This window comes from Ovis aries, chromosome 1 (genome assembly GCF_016772045.2).
Source record: "Ovis aries strain OAR_USU_Benz2616 breed Rambouillet chromosome 1, ARS-UI_Ramb_v3.0, whole genome shotgun sequence".
Lineage (NCBI taxonomy): Eukaryota > Metazoa > Chordata > Mammalia > Artiodactyla > Bovidae > Ovis > Ovis aries.
This window is the reverse complement of record NC_056054.1, coordinates 70,358,180-70,379,813: the sequence shown is the minus strand read 5'-3', so window position 1 is coordinate 70,379,813 and position 21,634 is coordinate 70,358,180. Positions and strand designations below refer to the sequence as shown.

The following is a 21,634-nucleotide window of genomic DNA, read 5'->3' as shown; positions in this document are numbered from 1 at the left end:
GTGGAAAAGGACTGCTGGCTCCGCCTTCAGTCCCTACGCTTTGTAGACAGGCGTTTCCCTCTCTGAGAAACACCCCTCCGCCTAGGCCTTCACCTGGAGCTTTTTCAGGCTCCAGGTTTGCCTGCCAACCACGAGGAGTCCTGGAAGGAAAAGCGGAGCATAAGCGCCGATTACCCACGCCTCTCAACGCCTTTCCCAGCCCGAGATCGCCCAGGCAGGGATGGGCGATACGACCTGGCTACCCTTCCCCGTGGTCCTCTTGGCCGCTCTGCTGCTGCCTAGGGCGGCCGGCTTCACTCCCTCCTTAGACAGCGACTTCACGTTCACACTTCCGGCGGGCCAGAAGGAGTGTTTCTACCAGCCCATGCCCCTGAAGGCCTCGCTGGAGATCGAGTACCAAGTAAGTGTAGATGTTGAGCCAGCATCCTTCCTTTAGCCTAACTGCACGTCGTCGCCTCTCACCCGCTGAGAAAGTTTTTGGGGACCGCCCGGCTGCTAAAGAGGCGAGGGCCGCCCGGAAGCCGGGCAGCTGCGCGCCGGCTCGCGAGGCGCTGTTCTCCAGGGACTGGGGACTAGAAGTTAGGCGGGATCTGGAATTGACTACCCGCCCTCTCCCCTTTCCTCCGGTGGGAAAGAGGCCAGCTCTGGTGATGTCGGTGGGTTTTCTCTTTGTTTAAAGATTCGTCCATGTCTTTTTAGCCACTAAGCGCGCCAGTACCGGAAATTTCACAATTCAGGCCTAATACACGTTCTGTTTAATCACTGGACAAAATGACAGTTGCTTTAATCACCGCCCCCAACCCTCAGTTTCGGTATTATAAATCTATAGTTACTTCTTCAGTTAAGGATTTTTGAATTGTGACCATGCGATTATCACTAAATCCTATTTTGGAATACTTTGAAAGAGGCTATTGGTGTGTTTAATGGTGAATTTCCTTCCCAGTTGTATGTGTGTGTCTGTGTTTGTGCGTGTGCTCAGTCGTTAAGTTGTCTCCGACCCTACGACCCCATGGACTGTAGCCCGCCAGGCTTCTCTGTGCGTGAGATTTCCTAGGCAAGAGTACTGGAGTGGGTTGCCATTTCCTTCTCCAGGGGATCTTCCCGACCCAGGGAAGAATTCTTTACCACTGAGCCAACAGGGAAGCCCTCTTAGTTATATATATACTCATTATTTTAAAACCAAACAAGATCTAGTTGTATATTAAAGCTCTGTAATCTTTTCTTCAGCATTCTAAGCATTTCTCCCATATCATTATTTTATTTTTAATAACAGCGTGATGTTATAGGGAATTGCCTTAATTTATGTAGTCACTCTGGTAGAGGGTAATTTCTTAGAAGAAATCGTTAGCTCCAGTAGGACAAATTTCGATTTTTGTAGGTAGCGCTGCAAAAAAAAGAAAAATGCCTTGATGTGGTTCATCTTTCAACTTTTTTCATGTTACCTAATGTTTAATCAGATGTTTTTTATAGTTGATGTAGAGAATCTTCTTCAATAACAGGTACTGTCACATTTAGAGCAAAATAAAGTTATTTAGAATCTTCATCTGCAGAAACTTTAGATTATTTATAGATGAATATGGCTTCCCTGGTGGCCCAGATGACAAAGAATCTGCCAGCAATGCAAGAGACCTGGGTTCCGTCCCTCAGTTGGGAAGATCCCCTGGAGGAAGGCGTGACAACCCATGCTAGTATTCTTGCCTGGAGAATCTTCTTGGACAGAGGAGCCTGGCAGGCTGCAGTCCATGGGGTCACAAACAGTCAGACACGATTGAGCAACTAAGCAGCAGCATCATAGATGCATAAGGTAAGCATAAAGTATCTAAAATTACACAGTTAGTGAGCCAGGCGGAGGCAGGAGCTCAGCATTTCCTGATTTTCAGTTCAGTTCAAAACTTAATTTACTGAAGATTTACCACGTGCCAGTAATGCCTGGCGGCGAGGACATAGAGAAGGGAGCAAACAAAAGAAAGAGCCCTTTTCAGGGATCTTAATATTTAAAGGTTACTGGCTTATAAACAGGGGCTTCACAGGTAGAAGAGTGGTAAAGAATCTGCCTGCCGATGCAGGAGACTCAGAAGAGGCAAGTTGGATCCCTGGGTCGGGAAAATCCCCTGGAGTAGGAAATGGCAACCCACCCATGTTCTTGCCTGGAAAATAAAGTACGGTTATATGCTGTTGGAGAAGGACTTCTCTGGTTTTCAGAAAAGAATTCTTGGAGAAAATAAATAGGAACCTAGAAACATGCTTAGGTGAAACAGGAATGGCAGGGAAGAAGGGGCATTCTAGGAAAAGGAACAAAATGAATCGGCATTTCTGAAAATGCACAGTGTTACTGTTCTAGCAGTGGGCAATATGTACTGGACACTACAAGTGCTGATCTTAAGGGCTGGACCTCTTAAGACTATAAAGTCTAGGGTGAGAATAGAAGAAAAAGAGATTGCAGAGATCAGGAGGCCGGATCATGAATCTTAGCTTGTGTACTATGTTGAGTAGCTTTGACCTTTGTCTGTATAAGGGCTATTGAAGATTAAGCAATGTGGTAACAGTCAAAAATGTTTTACAGTGTGGAATATGGATTTAAGGAGGGCAAAATTAGAGGTAAGGAAACCAACTACAGGGTTAGAAAAATAGTCTAGATAAGGAAACAAGTTTTATTGTTCAATTCATCAGTATTTACCCAGGTATTAGGAAAAAAATTGGGACTTCTGTGGCAGTCCAGTGGATATGACTTCACGCGTCCACTGTAGTGGACTTGTGTTCGATCCCTGGTCATGGAACTAAGATGCCAGCATGACCTAAAAAAAAATAGATAAATAAAGGTAAACAACTGACCTCTTAGGATTAACAGCTCCAACTGTACAGGAAAAAATGCCTAGGTCGAAATCTTGACTCTGGCACTTAGCACTTCTGTGACCTTTAGCAAGTTACTTAACCCCACACTTGTAAAATATTGACAATAATAATAAGAGTTGATTTGAAACAGTTAATAAGTGTTCAGTACCACCCCAAACAGATAGTAAAAGTTCAATATATGTTAGCTTTTTTATGTTTACATTTTTCGAGCTTTATATATAGTGGGTTAGCTTTATATCAGTACATGGCATCTCTAAGCACTCAAAAAGACTGTTCCCTTAAAGCATTCTGACTAAACTGTTATGATTAAGGAAAGAATTAAAATCATTTGGTGTCTGTGGTCCTAGACAATGTTGCAAGGGTTTGTAGGGTAGAAATCTTCAACCCCTTGCATTTTCCAACTCTGTGATTAATTTTCCAATAACTACAAGCTACTGGGTTTTGTTTTCATTTTTAAAATGTCAGGTAACAGACTTTCTAGACATTGCCCTTGGTTTACTGTGACATATTAAAAATTTTAACCATTTCACACTTTTCAGGTTTAGGAGGACACTTTTAGGGTAACTGACCAGTCCCATTATATATTAAGTTCTTGGAATTTTTAAATGTCAATACATACATATCTTATGAGTAAAATAGATCATTCATTTTAATTTTTTATTATTGAGTGCTTAGTTTCTATAAGCTTTTATGCTAGGTACTGTAGAAACAATGGTGAGTAATAGTATACTGTGTACTCTTGCAGTCTAGTAAGGGGATAGACGTTAATCAAATTAATAAAGTTCAGTTCAGTTGCTCAGTCGTGTCCGACTCTTTGCAACCCCATGAACTGCAGCACGCCAGGTCTCCCTGACCATCACAAACTCCCAGGGTTTACCCAAAGTCCTGTCCATTGAGTCGGTGATGCCATCCAACCATCTCATCCTCTGTCATCCCCTTTTCCTACTGTCTTCAATCTTTCCTAACATCAGGGTCTGTTCAAATGAGTCAGCTCTTCGCATCAGGTAGCCAAAATATTGGAGTTTCAGCTTCAACATCAGTCCTTCCAATGAAACCTAGGACTGATCTCCTTTAGGCTGGACTGGTTGGATCTCCTTGCAGTCCAAGAGACTTGCAAGAGTCTTCTCCAACACCACAGTTCAAAAGCATCAATTCTTCGGTGCTCAGCTTTCTTTATAGTCAAACTCTCACATCCATACATGACTACTGGAAAAACCATAGCCTTGACTAGATGGACCTTAGTCGGCAAAGTAATGTCTCTGCTTTTTAATATGCTGTCTAGGTTGGTGATAACTTTCCTTCCAAGGAGTAAGCGTCTTTTAATTCATGGCTGCAGTCACCATCTGCAGTGATTTTGGAGCCCAAAAAAATAAAGTCTGACACTGTTTCCACTGTTTTCCCATCTATTTCCCATGAAGTGATGGGACTGGATGCCATGATCTTAGTTTTCTGAATGTTGAGCTTTAAGCCAGCCTTTTCACTCTCCTTTTTCACTTTCATCAAGAGGCTCTTTAGTTCCTCTTCACTTTCTGCCATAAGGGTGGTGTCATCTGCATATCTGAGGTTATTGATATTTCTCCCGGCAATCTTGATTCCAACTTGTGCTTCCTCCAGCCCAGCATTTCTCATGATATACTCTGCACAGAAGTTAAATAAGCAGGGTGACAATATACAGCCTTGACGTACTCCTCTTTCTATTTGGAACCAGTTTGTTGTTCCATGTCCAGTTCTAACTGTTGCTTCCTGACCTGCATATAGGTTTCTTAAGAGGCAGGTCAGATAGTCTGGTATTCCCATCTCTTTCAGAATTTTCCACAGTTTGTTGTGATTCACACAGTCAAAGGCTTTGGCATAGTCAATAAAGCAGAAATAGATGTTTTTCTGGAACTCTCTTGCTTTTTCCATGATCCAGTGGATGTTGGCAATTTGATCTCTGGTTCCTCTGCCTTTTCTAAATCCAGCTTGAACATCTGGAAGTTCACGGTTCACGTATTGCTGAAGCTTGGCTTGGAGAATTTTGAGCATTACTTTACTAGCTTGTGAGATGAGTACAACTGCGGTAGTTTGAACATTGCTTGGCATTGCCTTTCTTTGGGACTGGAATGGAAACTGACCTTTTCCAGTCCTGTGGTCACTGCTGAGTTTTCCAAATTTGCTGGCATATTGAGTGCAGCACTTTCACAGCATCATCTTTTAGAATTTGAAATAGCTCAATAGGAATTCCATCACCTCCACTAGCTTAGTTCATAAGTGATGCTTTTTAAGGCCCACTTGACTTCACATTCCAGGATGTCTAGCTCTAGGTGAGTGATCACACCATTGTGATTATCTGGGTTGTGAAGATCTTTTTTGTATAGTTCTTCTGTGTATTCTTGCCACCTCTTAATATTTTCTGCTTCTGTTAGGTCCAGACCATTTCTGTCCTTTATTGAGCCCATCTTTGCATGAAATGTTCCCTTGGTATCTCTAATTTTCTCGAAGAGATCTCTAGTCTTCCCCATTCTATTGTTTTCCTATTTCTTTGCATTGATCCCTGAGGAAGGCTTTCTTATCTCTCCTTGCTATTCTTTGGAACTCTGCATTCAAATGGGTATATCTTTTCTTTTCTCCTTTGCTTTTCGCTTCTCTTCTTTTCACAGCTGTTTGTTCGGTCTCCTCTGATAGCCATTTTACTTTTTTGCATTTCTTTTCCTTGGGGATGGTCTTGACCCCTGTCTCCTGTACAGTGTCACGAACCTCCGTCCATAGTTCATCAGGCACTTTGTCTATCAGATCTAGTCCCTTAAATCTATTTCTCACTTCCACTATATAATCATAAGGGATTTGATTTAGGTTATACCTGAATGTTCTAGTGGTTTTCCCCAGTTTCTTCAATTTAAGTCTGAGCCATAGTCAGCTCCCAGTCTGATTTCTGTTGCTATGAAGCAACCTGTATAAGCTTGAGAAAGTTTAATAGAAGGACTTGATTTTATCTGGGAATTGAAAGAAGACATCCTAGAAGTAGATTTCAGATCTGTGAATAATCAGGCTTACTAGGGATAAGGGGGTGGAACAAGGTGATAGGTAAAAAGAACAGCATGTGGCAATCCAAGGCTTTGAGGCAGAAGATTGAAGAATACCTTTGAGGGACTGAAAGACTATGACAGACAGGGGAAAATGGGACTCATTCATCCTGACCCATTGAAATCATTAGGAAGTTTAATTTAGATTTATGGTATTGTTTATTTTAAATAGGTATTTTGTGTATTTTAAAATTAGCTGGTATATTTTAAAATGCCTTTTAAGCCTGCCAGTCATTACCAATAATATCTTTTGCTTTACCGAAGTCTATGCTTAATTTTGTCATATGACTTATTTTTTGATTTAATGGATATGACTTTGGGGTTTTGGAGGAGAAACTTTAGTAATTTTAGAATGTTTTGAGTCCTTAGATATCAGAAAATGGTTTTTTATCTTTTGCTTTCTCTTCCATAATATTTTATTTGGGAACATTGACTACATGTGATTTTTACATCTAGTGTATGTGCGAGAATGCTGATGCTATCCCTGTTCTTGTTATTTTATAGTTCTCTACTACTACTTCAGTTTCTAGGTGGTTCTTTTCAAATCCTTTGGAAGTCAGTAGGATGCTTATTAGGTGGTTATTTGAAATCTTTAGCTCTGTCCTTCACAAGGTCTTACCATTTCCTGCATTGTTCTTATCTATACTTTTTTGTTCTGAGAATTCCTTGGCCCCTTTTCTCTGATTTTTAGACTCTATCCATGTTATTCTGCTGTTGTTAAGGCTTTATTCATTTGGGCTTTATTTGGGCAATCACATTTTGGGTTTTTCTAAGAATTTTTTATATCAGCATCTTCATCTTATTGATTTTTACATTCTTAAACTTCTCTGAGGATATATATTATTACATTTATCTGAGAAAACATATTTTTAAATTTGTTTACATTATTTTCCAAAATTTGATCCTCTGAGAAAAGCTAATAACATGTCCATGGAATTCTCCAGGCAAGCATACTTGAGTGGGTTGCCATTTCCTTCTCCAAGCAATCTTCCCAACCCAGGGATTGAACCTAGGTCTTCTGCATTACAGGCAGATTCTTTACCATCTGAGCCACAAAGGAACCCGGGTTCAGTCCTTGGATTGGGAAGATCGCCTGGAGAAGGGAATGGCTACCCACTCCAGCATTCTATCCTGGAGAATTCAATGGACAGAGCCTGGCAGGCTACATTCCATGGGACTGCAAAGAGTTGGACACAACTGAGCAACTAACATTTTCACTTTCACAGGCATGGAGGTTCTCTTCCTTACCTAACTGTTCAGTTCAGTTCAGTTCAGTCGCTCAGTCATGTCCGACTCTTTGCCACCCCATGAATTAGGCTTTAATTAAAGCAAGCAGATTGAATATGTGTTCTGAGAACAGTTTTGAGAGAAAACGTGAATTTATTAAAACTGAAATAGCCCTGTGAATTTCCTGGTGATCCAGTGATTGTGACTCCATGATTTCACTGCTGAAGAACTAGGTTCAGTCCCTGGGAACTAAGATCCCACAGGCTGAGCGGCACTGGGCCCCCCAAAGAATGGAATACCCATGCACAGATTTCATTGCATGCTGGGGACACAGTGAAAAGGAAAGGGAGAAAAGCAGTGGGATGACGAGATAGAGAAAAGAAATGCAGAACAGTTTTTGTCTAGTACACTATGTATAACATGAAACCCTGGAGAAGGAAATGGCAACCCACTCATTTTCTTGCCAGGAGAATCCCAGGGACGGGGGAGCCTGGTGGGCTGCCGTCTACAGGGTTGCACAGAGTTGGACACGACTGAAGCGACTTAGCAGCAGCAGCATCAGTTTCAGCAAATATTTGGTGTTTCTGTTTTTAGAATTTTGAGATTAATAGATATTGGTAGCTGGATGTATTCATTGCTCAGTGGACTATCTCTAGAAAGTTCTTACTCGTCAAATCTGTTAACAGATTTCCTAGATTTCTAGTATTGTTATGGATTATATTGCTATCTTTTCTTCATTTCACGGGGATTTAAAGAGGAAAAAGAATTCTGTGTATTTAGCTAGCCACTTGAAACCAGTTCTGTTGGTCAGTAAGTAGAGCACAAGAATAGGTAATCTATTATTCCATTAAAGCCATGAAGAAAAAGAAAATGGAGTTATATAAGAAAAACAGTAGCCTTTGAAGTTAGATTGCTAAATTCACATTGTGACCATACCACTAATTTACTATCTCACCTTAGGCAACCATCTCTGTGCCTGTTTTTTGAGGGTTTTTAAAATTTTCTTGAGGAAAGGGGTGTTTGTTTTGGTTATTTTCGCTAAAATGAAAACAATAATAGAACCTGTGTTTTAGAGTTGTTGTTAGAAATAAATTAATCCACATGCAGCACTTCAAACAATGTGTGGCATAAGCCATAATTGTTAGCTGCTATCATCATCATCAGGACATTTTGGAATTGTAAAGGAACAAGCTGAATTATTAGGCCAGTAAGTAAACAGCCTACTTGGAATACATAATTCATACTGGGAAATAATAGGTGATGTGTTGAAAAAGTCAGTTGGAATCAGATCATAAACGTCTTGAGTTCCAGGCTGAGAAGTAGCTAATACTGAGGAGGAAACAAACTCAGAAAAGTTACATAGCAAATCCCAAATTGCTGAAGAAAAAGGGTCTACAAATTGAACTCCTTTCTGTGTTTCTTTCTAATCCATAGGGCTTCTCGATGAAGGTACTGTTTTAGGGAGATTATTTCATTAATACTCATAAGACCTGAATTTAAGTGATGGCAGCAGGAAATGGCAAGAAAGGGACAAGTTCCAAAAATGAATGGAATGGAAAAAAATGGTCTTTCCTTTCTAGCTCTAACATGAGTGTGTTGATCTTCTTACCCTTCTTAAGGTTTAGAAATGAAATCTTTTCATCACATTATCTACATTTTATTTTCAGCATTTGTAAAATGTGCTCTTCTCTTCTTTGCCTTTCTGCAGGTTTTAGATGGAGCAGGATTAGATATTGATTTCCATCTTGCTTCTCCAGAAGGAAAAACTTTAGTTTTTGAACAAAGAAAATCAGATGGAGTTCACACGTAAGTAATCTCTTAGTTGGGTTCCATGAACTGAATACCAGTGGGAACAGGGAAATTTAGCACATTTGATACTAAATATTAGCATGAAATGATTCCATATGAACATTTTAAACAGTCCTTTTCGGTGATCTATGTTAAACTAAAGTGTCATCAATTCATCTTTTATCTTTTTGTTTAGGTATTTTCTTTTGATTTGACTGAGTTTTTGCTTTGCTTTGATTAATGAGATGAGTATACCACAGGTACTGCATTCAATCTACTGAGGCATTTTAAAACCTGCCTTTCTGGCCACCACAGGCTTTTTGTGTTATAAGTTACTATTCCAGGTATATATCTTGAACTGCTGGCTATATCATTTTTGCCAGTAGCTTTCTTAAAACAACAGTACAGTGATACATGTTTATGTGTGTGTGTGTGTAAATTTTTATTTTCTTCAAATGTCACTCTTTTTAGATAATTAGAAGACCTGAAATTAAAAGACCCAACCACAGGAAACCCTATAGAAAATGCTTTTTATAATCCCCAGTTTAAAATTTGATAAAAGATCATATATTGTTACCTCATTTCTCTTTTTATCATCTCACCAGTGTTTCTGTTTCATTGTATTATTTTACTGTAGCACTTTGTTTACTCAGTATTGTTACTGTGTTTAAACTGTGAGTATACAGGAATAAGAAAATCAAATATGGAGTGTCCAATATTTGCCATAAACTAGACTTTTCATTTTATATGCTTCTGTGTGGATCACAATAAACTGGAAAATTCTGAAAGAGATGGGAATACCAGACCACTTGACCTGCCTCTCGAGAAATCTGTATGCAGGTCAGGAAGCAACAGTTAGAACTGGACATGGAACAGACTGGTTCCAAACAGGAAAAGGAGTACATCAAGGCTGTATATTGTCACCCTGCTTATTTAACTTATATGCAGAGTACATCATGAGAAACGCTGGGCTGGAAGAAGCACAAGCTGGAATCAAGATTGCCGGGAGAAATATCAATAACCTCAGATATGCAGATGACACCACCCTTATGGCAGAAAGTGAAGAGGAACTAAAAGCCTCTTGATGAAAGTGAAAGAGGAGTGAAAAAGTTGGCTTAAAGCTCAACATTCAGAAAAGTAAGATCATGGCATCTGGTCCTATCTATCACTTCATGGGAAATAGATGGGGAAACAGTGGAAATAGTGTTAGACTTTATTTTTTTGGGCTCCAAAATCACTGCAGATGGTGACTACAGCCATGAAATTAAAAGAGGCTTACTCCTTGGAAGAAAAAGTATGACCAACCTAGATAGCATATTCAAAAGCAGAGACATTACTTTGCCAGCTAAGGTCCGTCTAGTCAAGGCTATGGTTTTTCCAGTAGTCATGTATGGATGTGAGAGTTGGACTGTGAAGAAGGCTGAGTGCCGAAGAATTGATGCTTTTGAACTGTGGTGTTTGGGAAGACTCTTGAGAGTCCCTTGGACTGCAAGGAGATCCGACCAGTCCACTTTGAAGGAGATCAGCCCTGGGATTTCTTTGGAAGGAATGATGCTAAAGCTGAAACTCCAGTACTTTGGCCACCTCATGCGAAGAGTTGACTCATTGGAAAAGACTTTGAGGCTGGGAGGGATTGGGGGCAGGAGGAGAAGGGGACGACAGAGGATAAGATGGCTGGATGGCATCACAGACTCGATGGACGTGAGTCTGAATGAACTCCAGGAGTTGGTGAGGGACAGGGAGGCCTGGCGTGCTGCGATTCAGGGGGTCACAAAGAGTCGGACACGACTGAGCGACTGAACTGAACTGAACTGAAACTAATCATTCCAACCCACTGTGAGAGATAGATTCTTTGATTCTCCAATTCCCATTTTACAGACTTAGAGGAGGCTTAGAGAAGTTAAATAAGACTGCAGGCATATACGTTTATTAGGAGGAAGCAGAATGAACCAGAATTCTTGCTTCTACTATACAGTGCTTAGAACATCTCTAGCACATAGCACTATGTAAGTACTAGCTATTTATAATCACTGGTCTTTGTTAACCAAAGTACCTGGCATATAATTGTTACTCAGTAAATATGAATACATGTATGAGTGAACGAGGTGGGAAAATGTCTCAACCATAGTCTTCTAAGATACTCATTTTAGTGTGCTTTCAAAAATGCCATTTTACCTATGCAGAGTTCTAAAAAAAAAAATTGCATAAACTACTGATAAATAAAATCAGAAGTGGTAATTTTAAGTCAGTTAAGGTGGCTATACCAGAATTAACTATGCTTTCTCTTTGATAGGTATATGAACAAGAGCCAAAAATGAAGTTCATCTTTAAATTTCAGAATATATAAAATGTATAGAATTTCTGTCCATTTTAATTACTCTCCCATTTTCTGCTTTCATTTAGAGATTAGGGGGGGAAAAGGTATGTTACTGCTTTCTTGGAAAGAATTGTTGTTCAGTCGCTAAGTTGTCCAACTCTTTGTGACCAAGGTCCTCTGTCCTCTACTCCCTCCCAGAGTTTGCTCAGATTCATGGCTATTGAGTCAATGATGCCATCTAACTGTCTCATCCTCTGCCGCTCCCTTCTTTGGCCTTCAATCTTTCCGAGCATCAGGGTCTTTTCCAGTGAGTCAGCTCTTTGCATCAGGTGGCCAAAGTATTGAAGCTTCAGTATCAGTCCTTCCAATGAATTTTCAGGGTTGATATCCTTTAGGATTGACTGGTTTGAGCTCCTTGTAGTCCAGGGGACTCTCAAGAGTCTTCTTCGGCACCACAATTTGAAAGCATCAATTCTTCGGCACTCAGCCTTGATTATGGTCCAACTCTCACATCCGTACATGACTACTGGGAAAACCATAGCTTTGACTATACGAACCTTTCTTAGCAAATTGATGTCTCTGCTTTTTAATATGCTGTCTAGGTTTGTCATAGCTTTCCTTCCAAGAAGCAAGTGTCTTTTAATTTCATGGCTGCAGTCACCATTCCCAGTGCTTTTGGAGCCAAAGTAGTGAAAATCTGTCACTATTTCTTTCCAACTTTTTCCCCATCTCTTTGCGATGAAGTAATGGCCTGGATGCCATTATCTTAGTTTTATGAATAGAGTTTTAAGCCAGCTTTTTCACTCTCCTCTTTCTCCTTCATCAAGAGACTCTTTAGTTCCTCTTCACTTTCTGTCATCTGAAGAGTGGTATCATCTGCATATCTGAGGTTTATACTTCTCTTGGCAATCTTGATTCCAGCTTTGTGATTCATCTAGCTTGGCATTTCACATGATGTACTCTGCTTAAAAGTTAAATAAGCAGGGTGACAATATATAGTCTGTCATACTCCTTTCCCAATATTGAACCCACCACTTGTTCCATGTCCGGTTCTAACTATTGTTTCCTGACTCACATACAGGTTTCTCAGGAGACTGGTAAGGTGGTCTGATACTCCTAGCTCTTTAAGAAATTTCCAGTTTGTTGTGATCTACAAAAAAGGCTTCAGTGTAGTCAATGAAGCAGAAGCAGATGTTCTTCTGTAATTCTCTTGATATCTCTATGATCCAACAATATTAGCAATTTGATCTCTGGTTCCTCTGCCTCTTTGAAACCCAGCTTGTACATCTGGACTTTCTGAGTTCATATACTGCTGAAACCTAGCTTGAAGGATTTTGAGCATAAACTTACTAGCATGTAAAATGAGTGCAGCTATACAGTAGTTTGGCATTGCCCTTTAAATTGGAAAAAACTGACCTTTTTCAGTCATGTGGCCCCTGTTGAGTTTTCCAAATTTGCTGACCTATTGAGTGCAGGACTTTAACAGCAGCATCATTTAGGATTTTAAACAGCTCAGGTGAAATTTCCTCACCTCCACTAGCTTTGTAGTAATGATTCCTAGGGCCCACTTGACTTCACACTGCAGCATGTCTGGCTCTAGGTGAGTGACCACATAGAATTATCTCTCATTAAACCATTGGGAAAAAAGAATGAGTTTATAAGAGTTCTTTTGATATGTCAGGTCACTGTTCTAAGCACTTTACATGTATTAATTTTTTTTTATTCTTCCCAGTGGTCCTTACTGTCATCTTAACAATGAAGGAATTGAGGCATAGAGCAGTTAAGTAAAGTGCTGCAGGTTACACAGCTAACGAATAGCAAAGCCAGGATTTAAAACCAGTCAGCAACTCACTCTTAATCACTATACCAAATTTACAAATCTACTTTCTAAAAACTAAAAGGAAATTTCTTCTTTAGCTATATTAACTTTTCAAAAAATTACTTAATTTTTGGCTGTGCTGAGTCGTCATTGCTGTGCACCGGCTTTTGCTACTTGTGGGCTACTCTTCATTGCTGTGCTCGGGCTTCTTTCTCATTGCGGTAGCTTCTCTTGTTGCAAAGCACAGGCTCTAGAGCGTGCAGGCTCGGTAGTTGTGATGCACAAGCTTAGGTGCTACGTGGCATGTGAAATCTGCCCAGACCAGGGATTGAACCCAGGTGCCCTACATTAGTAGATGGATTCTAAACATGGCCTACCAGGGAAGTACAGGGAAGGTATGTCATAATTAAGGACACTGCAAAGAATACAGAAGGCTTCTAGCAGTATTGTAGAAAGATCAATTAACTGAAGGTCAAAAGTTCAAGCTTCATCTGTTCTTAGAACAGGCTATGTGATGGGGGCAAGAAACTTGTGTCTATGTGAACCTTACTTTACTTGCCTTGAAAAGGTCAATTATGCTTACTTTCAAATAGGATGACAAGGATTAAAAACAATGTGTGAAAGCAGTGTGTAAATTATGAAGAGGTATTTAAGTACTGGCTATTTTTATTAATAGTGATATATGCTAAATTCAAATCACATTGCTATTTACATGTTATGCCAAACAAACCTAGGTCAGAAATAAGGGGTGGGGGGAGAGATGGAGATGGCTTAAAAGATGAGAATCACATGTTGCTCAGAAGGCTATAGAAAATGATGTAATCTACCCCAAAATTTAAACGATCCAGCATACTGGATAAGGAAACTTCCAATTTTGACCAACTTTCGTGAATAGTCACAACAAAACCTTTGTTGAACTTTGTTGTTTTTGTGGCCAGCAGTAGTAAATGTCATTAGCCTGTGTAAATAGTTTGTTAAAACTTTTCTCCACAAAAAAAATTATTAGAAAATGATTTTGCTAAATTAACTCTGCCTAGGCCAGTAATCTTTAATGTGAAGATCAAGATTGTTTAAGTTACGAGTGGCATTTATTCAGTAAAGGTAATGCCACTATGAGTAATGCTCTTGTTCTTTGCCACTGAACTCATTCCTAATATTTGTAAACTGTATTATAATTATGTACTTAATCCAGAGGGGCCTAGAATGAAGCATTTAGGAAAATCCATTGGTTTTGAAAATTTAAAAAAAAAACTCATTTTACAAATTAATCTCAAAAGTGGAGGTCTGTAGTGATGTTTCCATATGAGTAGAACTCATTATAAACTACTTTAAATAATACATAAATATTAAGGTTCACTCTGAGGTATCCTATCTAGGTTTTTAATCCTGCTCCAGTGTTAAGCACATTTAAATTGCAAGTACGTGAATATCTGTTTTCAGGTTACTGCTTTAAAGAAATTATAAGTTGTCTTTCAATACTACGGAGGTTTGTCAGTAAGCTCTCCAATTATAAATCACGTTATTTCTTCTTTTACAATAGTTTTTCTTTGATCCCAGATGGAAGTACAGATAACTGAGGACAGTTTCTTTTTTTAATACAGGATAGAGACTGAAGTTGGTGATTACATGTTCTGCTTTGACAATACATTCAGCACCATTTCTGAGAAGGTGATTTTCTTTGAATTAATCCTGGATAATATGGGAGAACAGGAGCAAGAACAAGAGGACTGGAAGAAATACATTACTGGCACAGATATGCTGGATATGAAACTGGAGGACATTCTGGTCAGTATAGTTTTTTTTTTTTAGAATAAAATAATAAAAAGTTACAACATCTAGAGACTTTTACCATGTGATAGGCACTGAGTTAGGTATTATCTACATTCTCTTACCTAATCCTTACTTAATTCTGTGAGGATTATCCACTCCATTTTCCAATGAGGAAAATTAAGGATTAGGGATATTTGGTAATTGTCACAGAACCAGAGAGGGAAACTCAAATTTGAACACACGCTCCTAACTACAGAACTTAGTATGTTCAAACAGAGGATTGTAATGATCTGCAGAATGCTTGCACACAAAATTGAGCAATTTTTAAACACTTAAAATATACAGGAATTGTCCCCCATAACAGATTTCATAACATGAAATTTGGTATCACTTGATTAATTTGGGGAACGCTGTTAACATAACTCAGCCAAACCTAGTAGTTATCAGAAACTGCCACTACCCTCAGGAGTAAAAGCTTCTTTGCTTGAATTGCTTTATGCTTTATTTATCATAAACATGCATAAAGAAATATGCATGTATATGAACCCATTTACTAATGATTATATTGCCAGTGTTGGGAGAAAGGTCATTACCCTTCAGCCACAACTAGATGTAATCAAATGATAGAATTTATTCAGCAATATTTATAAACAGCATATATACCTGTTACAGAACTTTCTGTAGGAGAAATAATATTATTCCAAATTTGAAACTGTATATATAACTCTCATACTCATAACCTGAACTGTTTTTTTAATAGTGTGATATGGTGATCATGTTTTACAGTGTGATCATGTTGAGGTTTCTTAAGAAAACTATCAAATTATAAAAGAAGAGACATATTGTAAGATCAGTTAGCTAAGTCGGAAAATTAAATGATCACATCGTATGTGTAATTCCTTAGTGACCAAGCCTTCTAAGCCGTGGTGTCCTATCCCCTTGGGGTACCACCTCTAGAGTTGTGGGAATGAATGGTAATACGGCCTATCTATAAACGCTTAAAACAGCATCTAGCACACAGTGTTAGTTTTCTTACCTTTACCATTGGTGTTAACTGTGACTACAAACTGAAATGATTAAGCTTGATTACCAGGAATACTTACCATGACAATTTTGATCTCATCATCTCATATGTATACTGAATTCAGTTGAATTTGAGATTCAGAAGAAGACTTAGTTATCATTAGTCCAGCTCCAAACTCCCTTTCCCCTTTTATTCCATCTCGTAGATAAGGAACTGGCTTAAAATGGAAATGATGCATCCACAGTCTCACTACTATGGATAGAAATCCAGTCTTTTTCCCACTCATTTAAAAAAATCTCAATCATATTAATATATTCTTCCATTTTAAATTTATATTGCCAACAAGTACAAAATACAAGTAGTTGTAAATTTTATTAGTATTAATACTTCACTGAATTCTCAAGAAATTGACTTCATTCACAATTAAACAAAATGACCAGAAAGTTCAGATTTAAACATGGCTTAAAATACTTAGTCTTTGTTAAAGAAAAATAAAGTGTCTTTCAGGAGTTTTTCCATTTACACTCCCCCATCAAAATTTTTTATCACAGCAGCAAACTTGAATAAACAATTTTATACTTGACTGTCATCATCTGATATTGAAAAGAACTATGCATGCTCTTTTCATTTGGGGATCTCAATCTCATATGTTTCTGGAAAATATTTGCATTACTAGATTACCATTGCTTTACAAATACACATATATGACAAATATACTACTTTGTAGTTTCGTAGGCTTAGCAGAGCACTCTGAAATTTTGTGTATATTTTTTGCTTTTAAATGAGGATTTTAAGTAAGGTGACTATACAGGAAAATCTGTTTCTGTTATTTTCTTACTTATGCCATCAATACTTTAACATAATTTCTGATCTCAATTTTACCTTATATTCATGTAAACCTTTTATAGTTTTTAAATCACTTCTCACCAGGACCCTACTAAAAAAATTTTTTTCAGATGTGCAACTCAGACTGCATCTTGGTAAGCTTGTTTTATGAATGTAATCTTGGAACGTTTCTTTAATAAAAACATTTCTTATGGTTGTTAGGGCTAACAAGATAATGTATGTAAAATTACTGGCACTGTAGTACTCAAATGTATTTTCATAGTATTTTCAATTCCTAGTAGCTTTGTTCTCTTTTAGAATAATTATAAACAATAATTTAAATATATCATGATAACTATTACATAAACTTTATGTAGTAAAGATCTTTAGGTAAATCTTAAGTAGTACCTACCCCTTAATTAAAATTGTTTTTGGATATTAAACTAGTAAGAGTACAGTGAAGCACAGTTTTAAATTAACTTAAAATTACTGAACATTCTTTTACAATAAAATTATTTTATTTATCTCCAGGAGTCTATCAACAGCATCAAGTCCAGACTAAGCAAAAGTGGTCACATCCAAACTCTGCTTAGAGCATTTGAAGCACGTGACCGAAACATACAAGAAAGCAACTTTGATAGAGTCAATTTCTGGTCTATGGTTAATTTAGTGGTAATGGTTGTAGTGTCAGCCATTCAAGTGTATATGCTAAAGAGTCTATTTGAAGATAAGAGGAAAAGTAGAACTTAAAATTCCAGAGTACTTAACATTCACAAAAAGGGGCAGAAAAATGCAATAAACTGTTACAGTCAAGACAATTAAGTTTTTTCCAAAACATTTTCAGGCATTACCATTAAGTGTGAAATAAGTATAATTTTAATATGAAAGGAAAGGCTTAACTTTCATCTGTGCAAGTAATCTTATTGTTCCAATTGTACTTAAGTGTACTGCAAATATTGTGCAGGTATAAATGAATGAAGCCATGTTAATAACAGTAGTTTCCTAAGTTTGCAAAAGTTTTGCAAATGTCATTAGGTGATTTAAACAAATGAACTTTTTAGGCCTAAATGTAACACTGAACAATGTTTTTAGAAGATTGTTACCCAGAAGTTTCTTTGTAAATGTGGCAATTACAAATTAATTGTAGAAGTTTTTCAGTATATCAAGTTATAAATCATATGAGAATTATCTAATCATGGATATCTTTAGAAAACAAAAACTCAACTTTTCTCTTTTTACATATGTATCTCCTAAATGTATATAGAAACACAGCTGTGAAAAAAAGGTATGTGGGATTTTTTATAACCAAATATATTAAAATATTAACAAAAAGTGTTAGTTTTATATACCTAGCCTACATTCCCCAAAGCTGACTTTTTGAATAATTCTTAAAAATACTAAGAGCATACTTATCAAAAATAGGACAGATTTTCTCTTTGAAGTGAATAAAGATCATTCCCAATTTCTAGAAGGATACATTCTCTCTAATAGTTAACTAAGATATAGGATTTTTAAATTAAATGAGGGGAAATCACTTTATTTTTATATTATCAACAGTGTTACATTAGTTTTGATGTATTTACTGACTTGGATGATATATTAATACCAGCAGTGTGATGGAAATATTGCTAAAAGAATTTGGACCTAATGTTAAGTAAATATCGTGAGTTCTCAAAAATCATTAAAAAAAAAGGTCAATATTAAAGAATTTAGGGAAACGAGACTATCTTATCAAAATTAAGTTTACTTAAACTATAAGTATCTGGAATCTGGCTTATCATAATCACTCAATCCTAATATAAACCATGAGATTAATTTCCAGTTAATTGTTAGAAAACTGTAGGTTTTATTTTTTAACAATTGTTTTAAATTATCATTTATAAGTATTTAGGTATAATATGGTATAAGCCCTACTAGTATAAATATTTATTAGTTTTTATTGTAATTTTCATAAAATGACCTTTCTGATCACTTTATTTATTGGCATTCAAATAAAAATTAAAAACCTACAGAAGTTTCAACACTCAATATGTGAACAACCCTATAGTATAGTCTTTGCCATCATGTCTTAATCAAGTACTAGTATAATGAATTAAACAGAATTTTTAGGTTATACCCACTTGTAATATAAGAGTTAAAAACAATCAGCTGATAAACCTGAGTACAGTTGGTTAGTACTGCTGAATTCTTAATAAGCAATAATAATATCCAGAGACAATGATGGTTTCATCTATAATTTATAATCAAGTGGTACAAAATGAGAGATATTTCCCTCCATCTTATATATTTCCCTCTATTCTCCTTGGGAGAATAGAAACTTAGTTCAAACTCTGAGGCTTTTTTAAAATGAGATAAATGCCATGTTTAGGTGATCACCTTAATTGGCTAAGCAAATGCTTTTAAGTGTACAGGAGTAGCCCCTTTAACATATGCAAAACAAGGGCCAGGAAGACTTTTGCTTAGAAGGAGCTTTTTCCTCTTCTGATGAACTAATAATGAGAAGCGAACGTAAAGTACTTTAGCTGATAAAACAGTACAGATAAAAACTACTGCACCTTTTCTATAAAACTGTGACTAAGAATTCTACCTCTTCTGTGTGGCTGGTCACTGTACTTGCTGTGCTCTGATTCTTTACCTAACAATGGATTCGTTACATCATCTGCATTTGATTTGTGCCACTGATTTTTTAAACCTTTGATTCAGTAACTTCCTATTATATAATAATGGCCTTATTTAGAAAACAAAGAATTTAGGGATATTGAGGACAATTTTATTTTTATAGACAAAGTTAAAACAGATTATTTAAGAATCATGTTACCTGTATTAACCATAGAGTAAAATTTGTATGCAAAGAACTAAATTCTTTAATATTTCTAAAAGCTTTTTGTTTATCTGCATCATCTGGTTTTAGTGTAGTATTAAGTTTTGACATTAAAATTATGCTAAAAGTGAGTAAACTGTCACTTGACAGCTTATTTTATCTTTACTTTTTACTCATATAAACTTCTAAAATACTAAAATATTTAACTAAGGCCTAGAATTTCACTATGATTTGCATTTGGATCCTTAATGATTGGTTTTCTGTGAATGTCAAGATAATAAGTGGTTGAAATAGTATTGAAATAAAGTATAAAATGAAATGTCAGTTTATTTTAGGTATGTTTATCCTTCTCAAGTATTGTTATGTCCTAAAATTGACAAAAATTGAATACCTATCATTGTACGCTTCCCCAAAGAAAATTCTTTTATCTGAAATTTTCAAAGATATTGATTCACCACGTAATGGTTTTTCAGTTGAAATTTAATAATGCACAATTAGTGTTGCTCAAATGCTTTATACTTATGAACAGACACAGCCATATTAAATGAGCATTGAATACTGTGCTGAGTATATATAATAAAAATTACAATCAAAGAATGTCTTATTTATCTACCAGTCATTATAAATAATGTCTAATCTTTAAAGCCTTCATTAATTTCATCTTAAAAGTGTGCTCTCTTCTGTTTGAAAACCCATACTTCTCTGCACTTTTTATTGTGAATCATGCTACCCTTCAGTAGAGTTCTGTTTGTATATTTACTTGTTCTGCTGCTGCCAAAACATGTATTGTAACTAAGAGGTACTCAAAGGTACTCAAACCAGGCAAAGATTCAGTTCTGAGAGTCTGGAATGCTAAATAAGTTCTCAGAGAGCTTGTTCCACTCTTCTACCCTATTACAGAAATTGATTGTTTAGGATTAGAATTTGGTTTCTGAATCTTAATTAACACAATTTGGGATTCTGGAGTCTACATTATCCTTGGACCATTTGCTAACTGGGTGAACTTGGGAAATCAAAACTCCAGTTTCAGGACTTCAGTGGCTAAGACTGTGCTCCAAGTGCAGGGACCAGGGTTTAATGCCTGGACAGGGAACTGAGATCCCACATGCTGTAACTAAGCATTCACATGCCATAACCAAGATCAGAGATCTCATATGCTACAACTAAGACTCAACATAGTCAAATAAATATTTAAAAAAGAAAACAACTCCAGTTTCCTCCTTTGTAGAAGTATTTTAAGTTACATCTTAAAATCCAGTTAAAAGAGCAAATAAAAGAATCTAGTGCTTAATGAAGGTTGATATATTACTGGTGATTTCCTTCATACCATTTAGACAAGTCACTTTTCCCCCACAGACTAGTGGAATTCCTTAGGCACCTTTCTGGTTCTGCACTACCGTCACTTTCAGGTGTCTGGGTTTGTGTCACTGGACACTGGATATACATACACTTAGTGTGCATCTGGGAGAATGACAGAATAAAGAATCCAGACCTAAGATGATGGCATCTGAGAATGAGCACATCATGGATACTAGATCCCTGCATTGAGAAGAAAAGGTGAGCAAATGCAGGGCAGGGGAAAAAGTTAGAGGTCTTCAATGGCCATGAATCAACAGCAAAGTTAACAGTGAGAATCTTTTATCCAACAGTGAAATGAACTCCCTTATCAATAAAGCAAGCAACAACTCTCCAATCTTAGTTTACAACTGGCAATAATGATTAGACATAAAAGGGATTATTTCTACATTGGGGTAAAATGGAAAGATGGGACTAATAAAACTAAATATTCTGTTTTTACTTCAGTTTTTTAAAGAACTAAGTAATATTAGTGGTAGGAGTAAGCTGAAAGAGCCAGAGCTTCAAAAGACACATTGTAGAGTTCTATTTTGCTGAATTCTTGCTTGGTATTAAAAAACAGAAAAGAAATTCAAAACACAATACCATTTATAACCACTCCAAAGAAAACATGTACAGGATCAGTATGATAAAAGTTATCAAATGTCTGGTAAAAGAAAGACCGAAATAAATGGGGAAACATACCATATTCAAAGGTGAGAAGGCTCAACATAAAAAAGTCAATTCTTCCTAAACTGATCTATAAATTTAACATAATTCTCATAAAAATCTA

The 21,634-nt window shown here is 36.9% G+C and overlaps 1 protein-coding gene across 2 annotated transcripts; it reads left to right on the top strand.

Moving 5' to 3' along the window:
• The first annotated feature begins 28 nt into the window (after positions 1 to 28).
• On the top strand, positions 29 to 20,100 carry TMED5 (transmembrane p24 trafficking protein 5). 2 transcript variants are annotated; one of them, XM_060411875.1, is made up of 5 exons: positions 29 to 400; positions 8,851 to 8,948; positions 14,668 to 14,851; positions 16,817 to 16,840; positions 17,217 to 20,100. In XM_060411875.1, the coding sequence occupies exons 1-5, from the start codon at positions 221 to 223 to the stop codon at positions 17,433 to 17,435; spliced, it is 705 nt and encodes a 234-aa protein (XP_060267858.1). In that variant the 5' UTR covers positions 29 to 220; the 3' UTR covers positions 17,436 to 20,100. The 2 variants fall into 2 exon arrangements, with proteins under 2 accessions (XP_060267858.1, XP_004002252.1); XM_004002203.6 differs by lacking the exon at positions 16,817 to 16,840.
• Positions 20,101 to 21,634: the final 1,534 nt, after the last annotated feature.

Coding starts and splice junctions, on each gene's coding strand:
- TMED5 (XM_060411875.1), top strand. CDS start 221: ATGGGCGATACGACCTGGCTACCCTTCCCCGTGGTCCTCTTGGCCGCT. Junction 14,852..16,816: donor TGAAACTGGAGGACATTCTG/GTCAGTATAGTT, acceptor AATTTTTTTCAG/ATGTGCAACTCAGACTGCAT. Junction 16,841..17,216: donor GCAACTCAGACTGCATCTTG/GTAAGCTTGTTT, acceptor ATTTATCTCCAG/GAGTCTATCAACAGCATCAA.